We start from the raw sequence: 18669 nt of genomic DNA, 5'->3' as shown, positions 1-18669 counted from the left end.
CACGTGTTTTAGTGAATGAAAACGCAGCCATAAAATGAATAATTTAAACTTTACTCTAGTGGAAGCTTTCTGTCCCTGAGCATTCTAGCTGCTCTGACAAAGATGGACTGAATAAAACACAATCGGTATGTGAGGAACTTAAGAAGTTCTGCTCTGGTTCACTGGTCACAAGAGAAGATGCTCACAATCATGAAACCCTTCCTGGAAAGCTCAAAAGTATGATGAACACACTTGTGTATCTTCCGTGTGCATGCATGTGAAAGACAAAAACAAAACTGACTTTCTGATTTTATTCGTATAATCGAACTGAAAAAACGTCCAGTTTGATCTGTGAGGTGGTTGAGGGTTCAAGTCCAGAGGTTCTCCACTCTTCTGCTCATCAGCAGTCATGTGTGACCTTGTCTAAGCCGATAGGAGCAGAAGTTGGACAACGTCACTTCCTGTTTTAGGTGTTCCGGGCAATCAAATTTGAAACGGAGTCGGTTGTTGGGCGTTACTATGGTTACTTCTCAGTCATCATCCACGGTGGGCGTAATGGTCACACCCCTCCTGATCTGCCCCCAGCCAATCAGACTGCAGAGAGGAAACAACAGCCAATAAGACAACAGCGAGAAGTTAGTCAAATCGACGACATGAGCTCCTTACCGCCAATGCTTCTCCACACGTCGACTAAGCGCGATCTTCTCGCCCACCTCGGTGCACACGGGACTCGTCAGCACGATCTTGGCCAGATCGGCTTTGACTGCACTGACGCGGCCACCAGTGGACAGAGATCCGATGTTGACCATGAGGACTTCATTTTTGGACAGTTTCTGGACCTGGAGATGAGAGATGACGGCATCAGTCTCACTTGCTGTTCAGGGGTTGACACAGAAGATTGTTGATGAGAAGTTTCACTTGATTTAGGTGCCGTCAATGGTGCTGAACGGCTAAGTTGAGCATAGAGACCATGTACAATGATTTGGATCTCTTGGGTTTTTCCAGCAATGGTTCAATTTTGTTGCGTTTGGTGATTTGTTATTATGCCTTGAACCTCATATTTGAGAGAAAGAAAGGGGAAATATGGCCAATTGAACTGAAGGAGACTAATGTTGACTAACAAAATATAAACTTAATGTCTCCCTTTAGACCAGAAATAAATAATAAATCAGGAACTATTTCGCTGCGTCTCAACAGATAAAGCTCACAGTAACAAAACTGACTCAAAAAACATATGAAAATATTTTTGTTAATAATACACGTGAGGACAGCTTCTCCCTGTACCTTTGCAGCCTTCTTGTCTCCCTCTGTCCGAACTCCGAGCAGCCTCCTGAGCAGGAAGTAGGAGATCTCCAACTCAGTGAAGATCTCAGGCAGAGCACCCACTGCCCCCAGGACCTGACCCACCATACGATCTGCACGGCAGAGGGTGGGGTCGATCTTCGTGCCCACACCTGCACAAACATGTTAAATGAGCATCATACAATCACACTCAGCTGTGAGAGCGCACAAACCGATGAGTCCACCAGGGGCAGCATACTGCAGATCGTTATGTTCTGCGAAGAGCGACACGATCTTGGAGAAGATGGGTTTACACATCAGCTTCCCTTCCTGGTCTTTGGACACGATCCCAGGCCGGACCTCCAGCTCTTGGCCCACCTTTAGGAACCACAGAGGCTTCTATGAAAACTCTGCTCAGCATTAGCCGCACACACTGCACTGACCTTGAGCACGCCCTTCAAAATACTTCCTCCAGCCACGCCTCCTTTCAGGTCGTCCACCTCGCAGCCCGGCTTGTTAACGTCGAACGATCTGATCACTGTCAGGGAGGAGGTGAGAATTGGTACAAGATCTCTACAACAAGAGGAAAAAACAGTGTTTGTGTATGTGTTACCAATGAGCCTGGGCTCTGACGTGAAGTCTCTGATGGGCACTGGGATCTTCTTGACAATGTACTCACACACCACCTCAATGTTGTACTTGAGCTGGGCAGAGATGGGAATGATGGGAGCTCCTTCAGCCACCGTGCCTACATGTTGACATCACATCACAGTTTCAACAACAGACTCACTAGAACCACTTGACTGTCAATCAGCAATGTGTGTGTGCGTGCGTACCCTGCACGAAGGCCAGGATCTGCTCATACTGCTCTTTAGCCTGACTCTCCTTCACCAGGTCGATCTTGTTCTGCAGGATGAGGATGTGCTTCAGCTTCATGATCTCAATGGCAGCCAGATGCTCTGATGTCTGCGGCTGCGGACATGGTTCGTTCCCGGCTGTGGAGGAGACGGGGTCAGAAGTGTTTGGAAATAATGGAATTCTTGTTCTGATGTTACATATTAATGGACCTATTCTGTGGCTGGCAGGTAAGAACATGCGTTTGTGGGAGAAGACTCACCAATCAGCAGCAGGGCGGCGTCCATGACTGCAGCACCGTTCAACATGGTGGCCATCAGGATGTCGTGACCAGGGCAATCGACGAAGGACACATGTCTGAGGATTACGAGTGTTCCGTGAGTGATACGTGGTGGTTTGAACTGTAGAGGGATCGAGAGGCTTACCGGACCAGCTTGAAGTTCCCTTTAGTTCCGGGTAGGTCTGTGGAGAATTCGTCTGGAGTGCTGCTTCCACACGACCGGTAACACTCTGGCCGGGGACAGCTGACGTCATCCAACTTGTAAATCTGGAATACAATAGTGGTCAATAAACACCTGTCCTGGATAGGACGGACACATCCCCATGATAAACCGGTGACCATCTGACCAGGCAACAGCCTCGGAGCCCCAGACAATGATGGAAATAAAAAGTATGGCCCAAAAAAAAAATAAACACCACATAAATTGCACTTGTTTAAACTGTGAAAAATTGCTTATACCAGCTCGTTAGACAAAACTAAGAAAGAGTGGCCAAAGATCACTCTGGCAAACACAGATGAGTGCCAACACACTGCGCCAACTAACGCTAGCACACAAGGAGACAGAGGCTTCAGGCTTCTCCAGGCTCGTGTTGCATGACATCAAAGATTTGGAACACTGCATAAATATGAGGTTTGACAACCCTGAGGGCTTTCCTGACTGCGTGAAAACAAATAGCTTCTAACACAATGTGCAAGTGTGGTGATGAGATAAGGACTGCAACGGGTGTCACAAAGCTGTGAACTGTAGACTAAGTGGAACTGGATATTGTGCCCCGACCAAAAATCTACATACAATGTCTTTCATATTTCACTATGACTACTTTTGAGTTGGATGGGAGGTAGCCAAGAAAGGAGGGCCATTGATATGCAGTTAAACGATAAAAAAAAAAGTTAAAAAAAAGTTTTTTTGAGTGTTTGAATGTTCACCAGTATTTTGAGATCATAAAGAAAAGTTAAATTGTAAACTTTTTAAAACTAAAACTGTTGACATAGTAAAAAATAGAGCCGAGTAAGTAACAGTTATTTGTAAAAAGCAATTCTAGACCAGGGTCACAAACCGCTTTAACAATCAAAAGCCATACACAGTTACAAATACACAAATAATTAAAAACTCTAAAAAGGCAAGACAACATAAGACAAACACAGGAGTCCCAAAAATATTATATAAGGATTAGATTGACAATTTGGAGGTGGCAAAGTTAACTGCTTAACTGCAGGATCCGATCCGTGCATCCCTCGTTCTAAATGTCAAGCCGGCTAGACAGAGACTGCATAGAATTGTAAAGGCAAATGCAAGGGATGTGTAAGATGCACATTTTTAATTGTTATTGGAAAAAGACAAAGTTGAAACTGGCTGTTCATCATATTTGAACCAAGATCTTAAAATGTTTAGATGCTTGCCAGCAGTCTAACTGTGTTTTATATGGCTTTTAGAACTTTCAAACACTCTTTACAAGGAGAAAGTTTACAATTAATCATTTTTGCATGCATTTGTGAGTGGGCTGGGTGGATTTTGTGTGCGTTGTACCTTGCTTCAGAAAAAATATATAAAACAATGACTACTCAATAAGAAAATAAATTATTCAAGTGTTCCTAAGGGCATGTGGTGCAATGACAAGAGGTGTACAAAAATAATCAGTGCCAAAATAAATAAAAATCCTTAAACGTATCCCTTGAAAGTCATTGTGTAGGAGACTGTGACAGAGATGGTTCTCGGACAAGACATTACTTGTTTTCCAACATTGAAATAAAGATGAGGAAAATCCTGATATCATTAGAGGACCTCAGTGCTCCCTACCTTTGCATTTGCGTATCCTAATTTGATTGTGATGTTTCTCTCCAGCTCGTTCTTAAACCTGACGGTGTGGACGCCTGAGATGGCCTTCACCACAGTGGACTTGCCGTGAGCCACATGACCGATGGTTCCTGCGAAAGAAAAAGAAAAGATTCTCAGCAAACACAATGAATAACGTTTAACCTCGTGAGACTTCACTCATATAAATCAGAAATCCTGCTGATCTACTCACCAATGTTGATGGTGGCCTGTCTGCTGATGATCTCCGGAGAAAGTGCCGTCAGTGTGGACACATCCTGTAAACACATCCAAAAAGAGTAAAGAGCCTGCTGCAACAACACTCAGTGTAATCCTGCTGACGGAGAGGAACAAAGACTCTCATCACATGGGCCAGTGGTCACCACAACAAGTCAATCAAGTCCAAGGCCAAAATGTGTGCAGTCAGTGAAACCGCATTTAAAGCTTTAACTAGCAGACTTAAATAATAGTTACATTCACTTGCTTGATGTTCATCTTTACTCATCACACCAGAACACCTGTTATTTTCACTAAAAAACACAATTGTATTATTGCAGCACCATTGAACTCCTAAGCAATGTGAAAAATATCTAACCACACTTTGTTTGCTTCAAAGCAGAGTCAAACAATGACTATGCAATTAGGTAGTAACTCCTGTGTGTATCTGTGTGTGACTGAGAAAAAAAAAACATAATGTCTAAATGCACCGTTTCCGTCGGTACAATGTCATAGCCATCTATGCAATAAGTGATCGTCAATGTTACCATGGGAAATGGCTAGGTCTTAGAAATGTTCCTAAATTAAGGTTTAATGTTATCATTAACATTAATTAAAATATGTTGCAACATGTTTAATGACTATAATTATTTTTACTATAGATCCACCGTGAATCGAATAGCCTTCATCAAAAGATTTACTAACAAAATATCTTTGCTCACGTTAAACATTAAGGAAATCAAATAAATTGACTGAATTAACCATTATACCATCAACAATAACAACCTTGTAGTTTTTTTTTTAATCTCATTGTTTTCCTATACGATCGTCTTAAATCAAATAAATTGCCTGCACTGAACTGCACAGGGAATGTAACTAATTTAGTAAAGCTGAACTTAATACCAAACATAAGAAAACATTTACATCATATAATCCACATTTACAGCGATTGCATCAGGCCTCGATCATTGCGGGAGGAGAATAGTGGCCGTAAATGTAAACAGTTGTATGAGTGTTAGCAGGGAGCGGCGATGCTAGCTCACCAGGGCCCTCACTCATGTGCCGGCTCGCCACACGACCAGACGCTCTCGTCGCCAACATACACGATTACATGATATAACCGGTGGCATGAATATGAAGTGGAACCCGAAACACCTTTTAAGTTGATAGAGGAGACCGAAACTGTTCTTACCAGTGAACTAAGGTCTTGTTTGGACAGATGAGGCTGTCCGAGCGTTGTACCAGACTCGTCACCCGCCATCTTGAATGAAGAAGGAGGAGTGAGGCGTCCGCAGAGATGCCTGAACCTGTGACGCACTCTCCTATGTTTCACCGATGAACGTTCGTTTAAAAAAAATGTTTGAATTTCAAATCATTTTTATACAAGTTATTTATAAATAGTTTTTAGGCGAATAAATTACTTCTCATGTTTTTCATAAGGCTGATGCAACCGAGTCTCAGTTGCGATGACGTCACATATGTAGTATTTCTCTTTAACTGTCATTTATTTATTGATATTCATGTGTTTAATTGACACTGTCCGTTACTTCAGTTTTACTTAATGTGTTCTACGTGTGCACTTAACGAACACCCGTTTTTACGAGGATCGTCAACAGCTGCCTCAGATATGTAAAAGTTTTTATCATCCAGAGAGGATAAGCATGATTCTCAAGAGAACATGTCTATATATAAATAAAGGGAATTCTAGCAAAATAATCGTGCAGTTTTAGTGTTTGTTTTTTTCAAATTAATAATAAAAAAATGAGTTTGAACATATACACTACCATTTAAAAGTTTCGGTTCACCCATACAATTTAGTGTTTTCCATTAAAACTCACACTTTTATTTATCAAAATAGTTGCAAAAAGAATAGAAAATATAGGCAATACTTTAACAAGATTAGAATTAATTAATTTTATTTTAAACAATAATTCTGCCCTTCATATCGTTGCGTTCATCAAAGAATGCTCCCTTTACGGCAATTACAGCGTCGCAAACCTTTGGCATTCTAGCTGTTTATTTGTCAAGGTAATCTGAAGGAAATTTCAACCCAAGCTTGCAGAAGCATTGCCCACAAGTTGTATTGATTGATGGGCACTTCTGGCGTACAGTCAAGCTTCTCCCACAACAGCTCAATGAGGTTGAGATCTGGTGACTGTGCTGGTCACGCCATTAAAGAAAGAATACCAGCCGACTTCTTCTTCTCGAATTAGCTCTTGCATAATTTGGAGATGTGCTTTGGGTTAAACTGCCGCCAATCAAGTGCTGTCCACAGAGTATGGCATTGTGTTGCAAAATAAAATGATAGCCTTCCTGGTTAAAAAATCCCCTTTACCTTGTACAAATCTCCCACTTTACCAACACCATTGCATTCCCCGACCGTCACTTTACCCCCACCATGCTTGACATTTGAAGTCAGGCACTGTTCCAGGATCTTTTCACTTGGGCTGCTTCTTACAAATGTTCTTATGTGAGATCCTCAGAAATGGCTTTTTCCGGCCAGCATCCCAGAGCCTTTTCACTGTAGATGTTGATACTGTTGGTTTACGGGTACCATTTGATGAAGCAGCCAATACTTTTTCTACTCTGTTTAGAACCTGTTTGTGCTGCTATCTGAAGGGACTAGTACACATTGTTGTAGGAACTCTTCAGTTTTTGTCACATGTCAGAGACTGCTTTGACACCACAGACTGGGATGTGCTGCTGAAGTCTCATGGTGAGGACATCGAGGGTCAGACACACCGTCTAATGTATTATTTAAATTTCTGCTTAGACGTTCTCGCCCCTGCTGAGACTGTCCGTTGTTACCCTAATAATAAACGGTGGGTAACAAAGGAGGTCAAGGATGTCCTTAACAGGAAGAAAGTGTCTTTCAGCTGCAGGGACAAGGACGCCATGAGATCAGCACAGCAGGAGGTGAAGCGATGCTTGACGGAGGCAAAGGACACCTACAGGAGGAGGTTGGAGGAGAAGCTGAGTGGGGAACAAATAAGAGAGGTCTGGGATGGTTTTAAAACCATCACTGGACACGAGACCAAGGCCTCTCTGACTGCAGTGGACACGGTGGAGGAGGCAAACGGTCTCAACAACTTTTTCAACAGGTTTGAGCAGGTCACCTCACCCTCACTGCTCTGGTCTCCTGGATTTCGGATTATCTTACTGATCGACCACAGTATGTCAGGCTGAAGGACATCACGTCTGACACTGTGGTGTGCATTACAGGAGCACTTCAGGGGACAGTACTGGCCCCTCTCCTCTTCACCATCTATACTTCAGACTTCTGCTACAACTCAGAGCTGAGTCTCGTCCAGAAGTATGTTGACGACACTGCCATTGTTGGATGCATCAGGGGCAACAGCGAAGAAGAGTAAAGGAGTCTAATACGTGACTTTGTGGACTGGAGTGAGATGAACCACCTCAAAGACCAAGGAGCTGGTCTTGGACTTTGGGAGGTTCAGGACAAAGCCACGTCCAGTGTCCATCAGAGTTGACGAGGTGGAGATAGTTGACAACTATAAGTACCTTGGTGTGTGGATGGACAGTAAACTGGACTGGTCCTGCAACACAGACCATGTATATAAGAAAGTTCAGAGTAGACTGTACTTTCTGAGGAGGCTTCGATCATTTAACATCTGCAAGAAGCTTCTCTGCATGTTCTGTCTGTGGTGGACAGTCTCCTATTCTATGCTGTAATGTCCAAGAGGAGTTTCAACAGGTTGGACAGGTTGATCAGAAAGGCTGGATCTCTGGTTGGAATGAAGCTGGACTCACTGGTGACAGTTGCTGAGAGAAGATGACTGAACAAACTACTGTCCATCATGGATGATGACAGTCATCCTCTCAACACTGTCATCAGTGAGCAGAGAAACAGATGGAGCACCAATGCTCCTCCCATGATGCAAAACAAATAGACTCAAGGACTCATTCATTCCTCGGGCTATTAAATTGTACAATTCTGAGTTCCGGGCAGGAGTGGAGTAAGAGTATCATGATGTTCTGTTCTATGTTAATCTTTGTATCCTTTGTCTTTGTTATTTTTCTTTGATCTATGTTCTTTATCTTTAGACTTAGATTGTATCATCTTGTTCTTTCTCTTTATTTCTCTTTTTTCTTGTTCTTATTTTATTTTATTTATTTTTTATGAAAAATTGCTGTATTTGCTGTGGCTAATTGGAAAAAAAAAACAATTTCCCGAAAGAGACCTGAGGAATCAATAAAGTTCTAACTAACCTAACCTAACCTAACCTTCATTTCTAAGAACATTTATGTCACTGATGGGTTTCACAAATGTATCCTTTTCTGACATTTTGAGAGTAAAATGGAACCCACAACTGTGATTCTCCACATACTCACCTAGCTCACCTATCTTCTCTAACCAGAAAACTGTTTTTAGCTGTGCTAACATTGATCTAATGTTTTTTTTTTAATCCTAATTATTAATTAGCAAACACAATGTACCATTAGAACACTGAAGTGATGGTTGCTGGAACTGTGCCTCTATACACCAATGTAGATATTCCATTAAAAAAACAGACATTTGCAGCTTGAATGGTTATTTACCACATTAACAATGTATAGTGTATTTCTGATTAATTTAACGTTATCTTCATTGAAAAAAAAAGTGCTTTTCCTAGAAGAATAATGGAATTTCTAGGTGACCCCAAACTTTTGCACAGTCGTAAATATTCACATAAAAACTTAAATGGCAGAACGTCAATAGATGTAATTTTCGGTGGAAGTTGCGTTAAATATTTACGAAACAAATCAAATACATGCAATTTAAGCACCATCCCATTAAAGTGTGACCCCACAACGTATTTGTCCGCACTTGACAGGAAGACACAAAATAGTAAAACATCAACACAAAGAATAAACCAATAAGAAAGTCAAGTGTGAGTCGGAAGTGACGTCAGTATAGAAAATGGCGTCTGTAGATACCAAGCTCAGCACTGGGTCTTTCTCTGCCTGAACCATCGGATTCGGCGGGTCTGTCTGCTGGGCCGGGACATGGCAGAGCACCGCTGCCCTCCGCTCCGTCCATCTGGTATTTGAACCCGCAACTTCATGTTCGAAGGCGCCGGAGCCGCCTCGTCGAGGAGGAGTTGTGGGGAGTCACGGAGCCGAGGTGAGATGCTCGGAATTAGCGGCTAAGCTACAGCACTGTCCTGGTGGAGCTCAGCCGGAGAGTGTCAGTTCCGCTGGGAACCTGGACGAGGTTTGGCTGGTCTTCCTAGTTGGCTTGACGTCAAAATGAACCGTTCGAGCCAAACATTAGCCCAAGATTTAAACCTGCCCCCCTCAGCATTCCCGTGTCAGGGTTTATTTGGCTCCAGAAAGACAGAATGATTGAAAACTACTTGGATCGGATTAAGTCATGACAGCGAGTAGGTTTGAGTCTCCTCCACCTCCTTGGTGATGGCAGTTGTCAGACAAAACCCACTGATGCTGTGGTGTGTCATAAACTTAAAAAAAAAATCCATCTGGTCTTCACCTGCAATGTACTTCAAATGCCCCTGATCTAGCTTGTGTTTTATTAAACTGTTATGACCTGTAACGCTGTCGTCTTTCTTCCAGCAGGAGCGGGGGCACACCGACACCGGAGATGCAAGTGTTCAGGTAGAATCCAACTGGTGACCCCTGTAATCGTCTGATCCGCCTCCACAAGGTACTTGACCAAACACCTGCCTGATGATCTCTCTCTCTCTCAAGATGTTCTTATTTGTTCAGGCTTTTCCTTGATTTTCTGGAACTCCTGTTGTGTTATCAGTTTTATCTTGCCCTTTAAAGTATATACTTTATTGAATATTGTTTTGATTGTTTAAGCGCTTTGTGACCCTGGTCTGGAAAAGCGCTATACGAATAAAAACTACTTACTTACTTACACACACACTCTCTCTCTCTCTTCTTACCTTTTTTTTTTTACATTCCTGTTCTATCTGAGCTAAGTGCCAACAGTGAATGCAACATTCCATAGTTTGTGAAGTCGCCAGCTTTTGTTGTTGTTGTTCAGGCGAAGGAAAGACTGTGAATTCAGCGACTGAGCAGGGGCTCTGTCCTCTGATTGGCTCACACTCTCCTATCTGACATGCCCGTGGCCAATCATAGGTGAGGATACCTTTTTTTTGTTTGCTTCATTAGTTGGCACGAAGTAGCCATTTCCCCCTGACGTCACACTCCCGTCTCCTGCAGGTGTGTTATGTCGGCGGCAGACGTGGAGGTGTACCTGTCACAAGTGCATGATGGGAGTGTGTCTTCGGGCTTTCGAGCTCTGTACGAGGAGCGTCTGTTGCTGGACGTCACACTGATGATCGAAGAACATCATTTCCAGGTTTGTGTCTCTTGCTGCTGCTGGAGCAGTCCCACCCGGTCCAGCTGCATGTTGCCCCCTCAGTGCTGGTACTGAACGCCTGGTGGACCAGTTGTCTTAGCTGAAAAGCTAACATTGAGTTTTCTGCTTAAGGCTCACAAGGCACTGCTGGCCACACAGAGCGACTACTTCCGGGTCATGTTCACGGCCGACATGAGGGAACGGGACCAGGACAAAATCCACATGAAAGGACTTACGGCAGCGGGATTTGGTCACATCCTCCGGTTCATGTACTACGGTTCGCTGGAGCTCAGCATGCCGACTGTCCAAGAGATCCTGCAGGTGGCGCCACACGTAGGACTGGTTCTGATGTGAAGCTGGTCTGATCTCATCTTCCTCACCCGTCTTAGGCCGCAATGTACGTTCAGCTGACAGAAGCCGTGGAGTTCTGCTGCTCCTTCCTGCTGGCGAAGATCTGCCTGGAGAACTGCGCTGAGGTGATGAGGCTCCTGGAGGACTTCAGCGTGGGAGTCGAGGGAGTCCAGGAGCAGCTAGACAGCTTTCTGCTGGACAACTTTGTTCCGCTGATGAACCGCCCAGACTTCCTGTCCTACCTCAGCCTGGAGAAATTGCAGGTATTACGCAGCTACACTCAAGTTCTCCTCCACGCCTAAGAAACACAAGAACACTGAAGTGCTGAGGTGGGCAACCATAATTATTTTCACTGCAATAGTACGGTCTCTGAAATGTAGGGCATTACATTACTTTTTCATTACTAACGGCAATACAATTAAATGTGTTTATATGTATTTGTAATGCTTGTGGTAGTTTTAGGATTAATAACAAGGTAATGGCCTCATTTACTCACTTATTATTTCCAAATAATAAGTCTTAAAAAACATAAGAGGATTCAGTTATTAAGCTAGCTCGCCTATTTAGCTTCACTTCTGGACCACTCTGCTCATTAAAAGCATTTACAGCTTTGAGAACCTTCTTGGCTGTCAGCAGTTGATTTCTTTAAGGGCAACCAATGTCAAAACCCAACTTACCTGACTTACTGCATCTTGGAGAGGAAGACTTCAATAACTAAAACACGTGAGCTCCTCATCATGATGATGCTCTGTTTTGAAGTTATTACTTTATAAAGTTCTCCCACATCTGATTTCTCGGGAAACGAAGTTACGAGAGTGAAGCGTATTATGGATTCACTCCTCCTCCAGCCAGCTGTAATCACGCCCTGCTTTGTTTATACAATGAGTCCCTCGGAGGTGGAGACTTTCCGGATTGATGACGTGTGATGACAAACCATAATGCTTGACAAATCACAGCAGAGTGGGTGTGGTTATGGTATAAACAAGATTTCCTCTCCAGAACGTGCTAACGTCTAGCAAATTTTCTAATGTAAATATTTCTGTGACCTCTGTCTCCACTCAGGCGTATCTGAACAGCGATGCGCTGAGTCGCTACCCGGAGATAGAACTGTATGAAGCCGTCCAGTCGTGGTTGCGACACGACCGCAGACGCTGGCGTCACACAGACATCATTGTCCAGTCCATCCGCTTCTGCCTGATGACCCCCTCCAACATCTTCGAGAAGGTCAGATCGACACAAGAGCACATCTGTGTGAGATAACCACCGTGACCTCGTCTGGGCTCCTCTCACAGGTGAAGACATCAGAGTTCTATCGGTACTCCCGTCAGCTGAGAGCTGAGGTGGACCAGGCTCTCGGCTACTTCCACGATGTCAACCAGCAACCTCTAGTGGAGACGAGGTCTAACCGTATCCGCTCCGTCCGCCCGCAGACTGCTGTCTTCAGAGGCATGATTGGACACAGCATGGTGAACAGCAAGATCCTGCTGCTGCAGCGGCCTAAGGTGAGTTCCACAGCCAGGACTATGTCTATGACTCTTGTCCGGAAACAACTATCTTTTCTCCTTCTTTTTCTTAGCCTAAATGTGGCTGGTCAGAGGTGATGTTCATAGAACAGGTCTAAATGCCTAATTCTGATTAATTGCTCAAGTCTTTTACATTTGGCCGTTCACATTACATCTTGAAATTCTCAAATTCCTAAAACAGTGTGAGGTTGCAGCTGTCAATGTGTGAGCAGCGAAGGAGGACGAGAATACATTTTTATTTCTAATGTATGTAGAAATGTTTTAAATTATAAATGGAGCTCAACACATACAAGAATAAGATGGACACGAACCAAAACAAACAATAGCAACCACAACCACTCTCATGAGGAGAGGAAGATTCAATGAAATGTTCAACAGAGGAGTCTGGTGAGACGCGAGTACCCAGAGTCCCTCAGGGTATGATCTAGACTTTTATTAGATCAGTATTTAGTCCTCCTAAAATGATAGATTATAATTATAAAAGTATATCCAATGTCTGATCAAGACCAACTGAATGTTTTCCTCTCACCTGCCAATGGCACACTTTTTTTGTTTCCTTCAATCAACTTTATACGTCATCAATTCACAAAACGGTGCAGCAGGGGTCAAATAACTTCACTTTCAATTTGACCTGGCCGTTCATATTGCGATCGCAATAATACATCTTTACACAAATCTGATTCATTACCAAATGTAAAAGTGGCTTGATTCGATGATTGAAAATATCAGATTCAATGCTGACATAACATAAACAAAGTGTTGTTCTTAGTTATAAAATGTAAATCTAGTTTGGTTTTAAAAATATTGAGCTTTTATCTCTGTCCTTATTACCCGCTACATCCCATCATTACACAATTTCAGTGGATAAGCAGAGGTTGTAATGTCTGCAAAATATGCCTACAGCAGCTGCCAGAAGGAAAGAATACTCCTTCTGCCAAAATGTTCAGAAATAAATCGGCTTATGCATGTAGATGTTGCATGTTCAGTACTGGGGATGGACAATCAAAAGTGAGGGAAAGGTAACGAAAAAGACAGTTATGGTTTTATTTGGGGTTGTTGGTTTATTAGTTTTATTTCATTTTGAGTTCAAATATAATTAAATGATTGACGAGATGTATTTTGTGTACTGAAAAAAACTAGGAAAGTATAAGGTGTTTGGCTTGGTCTTTCATTAAAATGTGACACGATCAAATTTGTTGTAAAGTATTTGATGATACGAAGGCAAAGGGACAAGTTGAGACTAAAGATTGGGTTGTTGTGGCAGGTATGGTGGGAGCTGGAGGGGCCGCAGGTGCCGCTCAGACCCGACTGTCTTGCCATCGTCAACAACTTTGCCTTCCTGCTGGGCGGCGAGGAGCTGGGGCCGGACGGGGAGTTCCACGCCTCGTCCAAAGTTTACCGCTATGACCCGCGTCAGAACTCCTGGCTGCGCATGGCGGACATGTCGGTGCCCAGGTCTGACCTCTGACCTCTGCTGTTGTCTCAGCTGGACCTTGTTGACACGTCTTGTGTTTTTCCTAGGTCGGAGTTTGCTGTCGGCGTCATTGACAAGTTTATTTATGCAGTCGCTGGCCGGACGCGAGACGAAACCTTCTACTCAACCGAGCGCTACGACATAACTGAGGACCGCTGGGAGTTTGTGGACCCGTACCCCGTCAACAAGTATGGCCACGAGGGCACTGTGCTGAGCGGGAAGCTCTACATCACTGGTGGCATCACGTCCTCCTCCACCTCCAAGCAGGTGTGTGTGTTTGACCCCAGGCGAGAGGCCATCTGCGGAGGAGGAGGTACAGGGGGGTCGGACGTTCACAGGACACGAGGCGGACGAGGCACACTGTTGCCGGGCTCTCTTGCCAGCTGCTGGGAAAACAAATCCAAAATGAACTACGCACGCTGCTTCCACAAGATGATCTCTCATAATGGGAAGCTTTACGTGTTCGGTGGGGTGTGTGTAATCCTGCGGGCGTCCTTCGAGTCGCAGGGCTGCCCGTCCACCGAGGTCTATGACCCCGACACGGACGAATGGACGATCCTCGCCTCCATGCCCATTGGGCGTAGTGGCCATGGCGTGGCGGTGCTGGACCGACAGATCATGGTTCTGGGGGGCTTGTGCTACAATGGCCACTACAGTGACTCCATCCTGACCTTTGACCCAGACGAGAACAAGTGGAAGGAGGATGAGTATCCCAGGATGCCTTGCAAATTGGATGGGTTGCAGGTTTGCAGCCTGCACTTCCCGGAGTACGTGCTGGAGCATGTGCGGCGCTGCAGCTGAGGTCCGCTTCACTTTTCTAGGAGCCAGTTTTAAACTACAGACATGGAGTCCTTGATGGCCTTGTACTACCTGAAACGGGCCAGGGGGGAATCGTGGACAGTTTTTTCAGAGTTAGCTTTCTAAGAAACGTCAAGAAAATGTTCTGCTGATTTGTATGGGTGGTGTCTGCCGTTGTCCCACACTGGAAGAGGCTCGGCGCAGCAGGCTGCTGTCACATGACGTGCTGCTCCGGGTCCAGTCGTGCTGTTGCAACAAAGAGCTGGCTCTTTGTTTTCCTGCTCCATTGGCAGCTTTGGCACCGAGTCCGAGTGATGTCATGAGCGAGTGGTCGTCACAGTGTCATGTTGGAGCTGTTGAGTAAGTTAATAATTAAAATCTTAAAAACCAGAAACGGCTGTAGCTCAACTGAATGGGTCAGTCCTCACTGCTCCTTGTTACGAGAACAGGCCAGAGTCCAGATACTCGGGTGAGCTGTCTATGCTTGCAATTGTGCCTCTGTTTTCAGCTGTGGCTCATGTGACGGATTTATACTATTGCTTTATTTTTGAAAACAGGATTAATTTACACAATCAAGGGTTTTGTTTTGAAGTGGGTTTTCGTCTCGGAGGCAGTAGATGATTAATTGACCCCTCAATTCCTCAGTGCTGCTGAACAAGGTTTATTTCCTGACCGAGTTTACACCACTAAGAAAAACTTGATCCTCTCAAGACAGAAATGGCAGACTGAGAGGCTGCTGGTCCAATGAGAAGGTAAGTCCCAGCCTAGCTGAAGGGTTATGGCGTTGTTTGTTGTACCAAAAAAACTGCAGATGTCTTCCCTAGATCTTAAATCACCAGCTCTTTAGGTTTCCTCAAAGCCCTCTTGATCTTTAACAGCTTTCAATATAGCTTATTATACTGATATTGGTGAAGACAAAACCTCATGAAGTAGATTCGAAAACATCTCTTGTGTCTATGCTATTCTTGGGAGAAATCTCACAGTGATCAAGTGTTTGTTTATACGAGCAGACGTTACCAGGCAGTGGACAATGTAACGACTTTTGGCCTCGAGAACATCAGTGTCATTCATCCTCTGTCCCAGTGCATGGAGCCCAAGTCGCCAGCGTACGTCGTCACCGTGACGTCATAAACGGACTTCGACTCAATTTGGCTTAAGTTTAAAATATAATTGGCAATTTATTTAATCCATATGTATTCTTGAATAAGTCCTACAATCGTAGACGCCTTTAGATGCTTTATTCCATACGTTTGTTTTAAGAAATTGGCTCGGAAGTTCACGCATGCGCACTTGTGTCTATTATCCTCACGGACGGCGTAGAAAGCGAGTCTGCTGCTCAACAATGTCGGTGAGAAAGCTGGTAAGGATGTGCTTTTACTTATAAACCTGACCCGTCATATTGCCGCAGACAGTTGGCTCGTCGTTGGTAACTTGTTAAAACAACGTTTGGGTGATTTTTGTGACGCTCGTGCTTAGATCATGCTCGTGAGCAGCTATATTTATTATATTGGCAATCACTCGTCTTTTAGACTTCAAACCTTAGACTCCTGTACCCCCATGTCCTGTTTCTATTCACCCGACTGTAGCCTTGGAAGAACCATTTGTAGGTGACCTGGACATGATTCTGCCAACAGGTGTCGCTGTGCGCCGCTGCTCCGGCTGTGACGTCAGTACTTAGCTCAGCTGTTCTGGCAGAGGAGAAGAAGTCGACCATCAGCATCGATGAGGTCAGAACCTGTGCACTTGTAGTCCTCTCAGTGGTCTCGTGGCTGATTTAGTCACGCAGGTGTGAAGCTGAACAACATGTTTACTTTCAGTCTAAGATCACGTGATGTCTTCATGAATAATAAGAAACCCAAACAAAGGTTGTCTGTAACGACAGCACCATCACATCTGTAGGTTATTTGACTCTGTGAATCTCCTCCAGCTGCCATCCCTGTACACCAGTCCGGGGGTGGAGTCTCGGCACGTGGAGCCGGAAGTGTCGACCATGGAGCAGAATGTGGCGACGGTGAGGAAGTGGGCGCAGCCGTATGCACAGCAGTGCGAGGTAACGACTTCAGCATCTCTAAACTGGTGCAGCCTTTGGTGTTTATCGCTCTGATCGTTCAGGTCGCTGCTCAGTTCGTGAAGGGGAAGGCAGATGTGAGTCATGTGATCTTTCGCTCGTTCTCCATCATGGATCTGATGACTAATTATGACCACAGCTCCTGTACAGAAGAGCGGAGCCGCCCGTCACTGCCACCATAGCCAAAGCCACAGGTCGGACAACACTGTTTCTGAGATCCTTATGTTGACTCTTATGGGCCCAAGTCACTCTTTTGTGTTGTTTCAGATGTGTACAACTTCTTGAGTGACCCTCCACCAGACCTTTACCCTTCTGTGAGTGTGGTGGGCTTCTCCGGGCTGCTGGGATTGTACCTGGCCAAAGGTAATGTGAGGATGTCGCAAACAAACAGCATTGGGTCACATGACCGTGCTGTAATGATTGACAGCTCTTCCGGGCGAGTTTGTGGAGCTCAAACTGGGTCTTGTGTTGTCAGGGTCTAGGGTGAAGAGATTTGTGTTTCCTGTTGGACTGATGGTTCTGAGCGGATCCATGTTCTATCCTCAACATGCTGCAGCCGTACTGAAGGTGAGCGCTTGTCGGTCTCTTCGCTGACACCTGTGTGCTGACGGCTCCGCCGGTCCACAGACCAGTCGAGACCAGGTGGTGACCCGAGCTGAGCAGGGTCGTTTGGCTATAGAGAAGCTGAGGAAAGAGTCATCATCGACTAAGAAGAAGGTGAGTCTGTCATCCTGCGTGAGAGTGTGAGACAAGGCTGACCCGGGTTTCTGCTCCACAGTCCGAGAAGAAGGAGCGGCCCGACAGACCCGAGTCCAGTAGCTGACAACATCAGGCTGAAGCATCCACTCAAAACGCACACCAGGGGACTTGAGTGTAAAGATGAGCTACATAAACGTGTCACACACGCATATAATGTTGTGTTGAATCTGTTGATCCAGATTCTTTTGAATCTTTCTCCACTCTTGACCTCTGGACTTGGCCTCCAGACATCATCAACCCTCTGTAGTCAACTGAGGGAATCTGTTGAACTTGTGTCCTACATAACTCACCTGGATCCACCAAACAAAACACACCTCACACCAACTGTCTTCAAGTCCATCTTAACAGAATTGCGTTATCAATGATAATTAAGACTCTTGAATCGAGCATTAAATTGTTGCCGCCACATTGACCTTTTTAAGTAAAATAGCAATTATTTAGTTTACCTTTCACATGTTTGTAGGTACATTTTATGTCTGTTTCCAGATCACCGCTTGTGTGTATTTCTGATTTATAATATTTACATAAGCATTACAGTTTGTTTAGTCGTCTATGTCTCTTCAACTGTGTGCATAGCCTGATGAAGTCATACAGGTTGAACTAGGTGAGCTTAGCTTTCTCTAAAATTGAACATGATAAAAACCTGCTTACACTTTACCTCTGACGTAATGGGCCTCCAGACAAATAAACAAAAGCAAACTCCTAAAGTATGACAGAGGTCACTAAGAGAAGCTTACTGAACCTCAATCCATAACAACATTCCTGAAATATTCAGCTGTACTCCTAAGTCTCAGCTTCACAATCTCCTGGTCCCCTTTTCTCATGACCTTTTATTTCCTTCCTCATTTATTTTCAGGTCATCGTTTCCCGTCTCTGTCCTCCTAGTATTCTTATGACTAACGTCTTAATATATCTTCTGGTTTCCCAGTCTCCTTCTCCTGTTA

The 18669-nt window shown here is 44.4% G+C and overlaps 3 protein-coding genes across 5 annotated transcripts; 2 read left to right on the top strand and 1 right to left on the bottom strand.

The window, feature by feature from the left end:
• Positions 1-276: 276 nt before the first annotated feature.
• eif2s3 (eukaryotic translation initiation factor 2, subunit 3 gamma) lies at positions 277-5737 on the bottom strand. The gene is made up of 12 exons (XM_087789375.1): positions 5617-5737; positions 4423-4486; positions 4194-4321; positions 2541-2662; positions 2378-2472; positions 2097-2255; positions 1874-2008; positions 1704-1798; positions 1494-1638; positions 1264-1433; positions 646-818; positions 277-573 (listed from the first exon to the last, which is right to left on the bottom strand). Exons 1-12 carry the CDS (start codon positions 5683-5685, stop codon positions 510-512), a joined length of 1419 nt encoding a protein of 472 aa, XP_087645501.1. The 5' UTR covers positions 5686-5737; the 3' UTR covers positions 277-509.
• Positions 5738-9360: 3623 nt separating this feature from the next.
• On the top strand, positions 9361-15283 carry klhl15 (kelch-like family member 15). Of its 2 annotated transcripts, none has more exons than XM_087789374.1 (10): positions 9361-9549; positions 10002-10089; positions 10435-10529; positions 10614-10752; positions 10885-11073; positions 11142-11366; positions 12166-12327; positions 12396-12605; positions 13891-14081; positions 14148-15283. In XM_087789374.1, exons 3-10 carry the CDS (start codon positions 10510-10512, stop codon positions 14899-14901), a joined length of 1890 nt encoding a protein of 629 aa, XP_087645500.1. In that variant the 5' UTR covers positions 9361-9549; positions 10002-10089; positions 10435-10509; the 3' UTR covers positions 14902-15283. The 2 variants fall into 2 exon arrangements, with proteins under 2 accessions (XP_087645500.1, XP_087645499.1); XM_087789373.1 differs by having other exon boundaries at positions 9999-10089.
• Positions 15284-16202: 919 nt separating this feature from the next.
• Positions 16203-18598, top strand: apoob (apolipoprotein O, b). 2 transcript variants are annotated; one of them, XM_087789370.1, is made up of 9 exons: positions 16203-16258; positions 16533-16625; positions 16826-16948; positions 17011-17043; positions 17106-17160; positions 17234-17329; positions 17442-17533; positions 17594-17683; positions 17745-18598. In XM_087789370.1, exons 1-9 carry the CDS (start codon positions 16241-16243, stop codon positions 17787-17789), a joined length of 645 nt encoding a protein of 214 aa, XP_087645496.1. In that variant the 5' UTR covers positions 16203-16240; the 3' UTR covers positions 17790-18598. The 2 variants fall into 2 exon arrangements, with proteins under 2 accessions (XP_087645496.1, XP_087645497.1); XM_087789371.1 differs by having other exon boundaries at positions 16227-16246.
• The last annotated feature ends 71 nt before the right edge of the window (positions 18599-18669 follow it).

The sequence above is a fragment of the Callionymus lyra genome, chromosome 4, assembly GCF_982586985.1.
Source record: "Callionymus lyra chromosome 4, fCalLyr1.hap1.1, whole genome shotgun sequence".
Taxonomy (NCBI): domain Eukaryota; kingdom Metazoa; phylum Chordata; class Actinopteri; order Syngnathiformes; family Callionymidae; genus Callionymus; species Callionymus lyra.
The sequence above is the reverse complement of the archived record's forward strand: the minus strand, read 5'-3'. Positions and strand labels throughout refer to the sequence as shown.

What these genes read in the sequence shown, in the direction of transcription:
- eif2s3 (XM_087789375.1), bottom strand. Translation starts at nt 5,685, where the DNA reads ATGGCGGGTGACGAGTCTGGTACAACGCTCGGACAGCCTCATCTGTCC. An exon ending in CGCCGCCCTGCTGCTGATTG is followed by an intron (nt 2,256 to 2,377) that starts GTGAGTCTTCTC and finishes TCTCCTCCACAG; the next exon opens with CCGGGAACGAACCATGTCCG. An exon ending in GTCAGAGCCCAGGCTCATTG is followed by an intron (nt 1,799 to 1,873) that starts GTAACACATACA and finishes CCTCCCTGACAG; the next exon opens with TGATCAGATCGTTCGACGTT.
- klhl15 (XM_087789374.1), top strand. Translation starts at nt 10,510, where the DNA reads ATGCCCGTGGCCAATCATAG. An exon ending in TCAGCCTGGAGAAATTGCAG is followed by an intron (nt 11,367 to 12,165) that starts GTATTACGCAGC and finishes GTCTCCACTCAG; the next exon opens with GCGTATCTGAACAGCGATGC. An exon ending in CCTCCAACATCTTCGAGAAG is followed by an intron (nt 12,328 to 12,395) that starts GTCAGATCGACA and finishes CTCCTCTCACAG; the next exon opens with GTGAAGACATCAGAGTTCTA.
- apoob (XM_087789370.1), top strand. An exon ending in ATGCTGCAGCCGTACTGAAG is followed by an intron (nt 17,534 to 17,593) that starts GTGAGCGCTTGT and finishes GCCGGTCCACAG; the next exon opens with ACCAGTCGAGACCAGGTGGT. An exon ending in CATCATCGACTAAGAAGAAG is followed by an intron (nt 17,684 to 17,744) that starts GTGAGTCTGTCA and finishes TCTGCTCCACAG; the next exon opens with TCCGAGAAGAAGGAGCGGCC.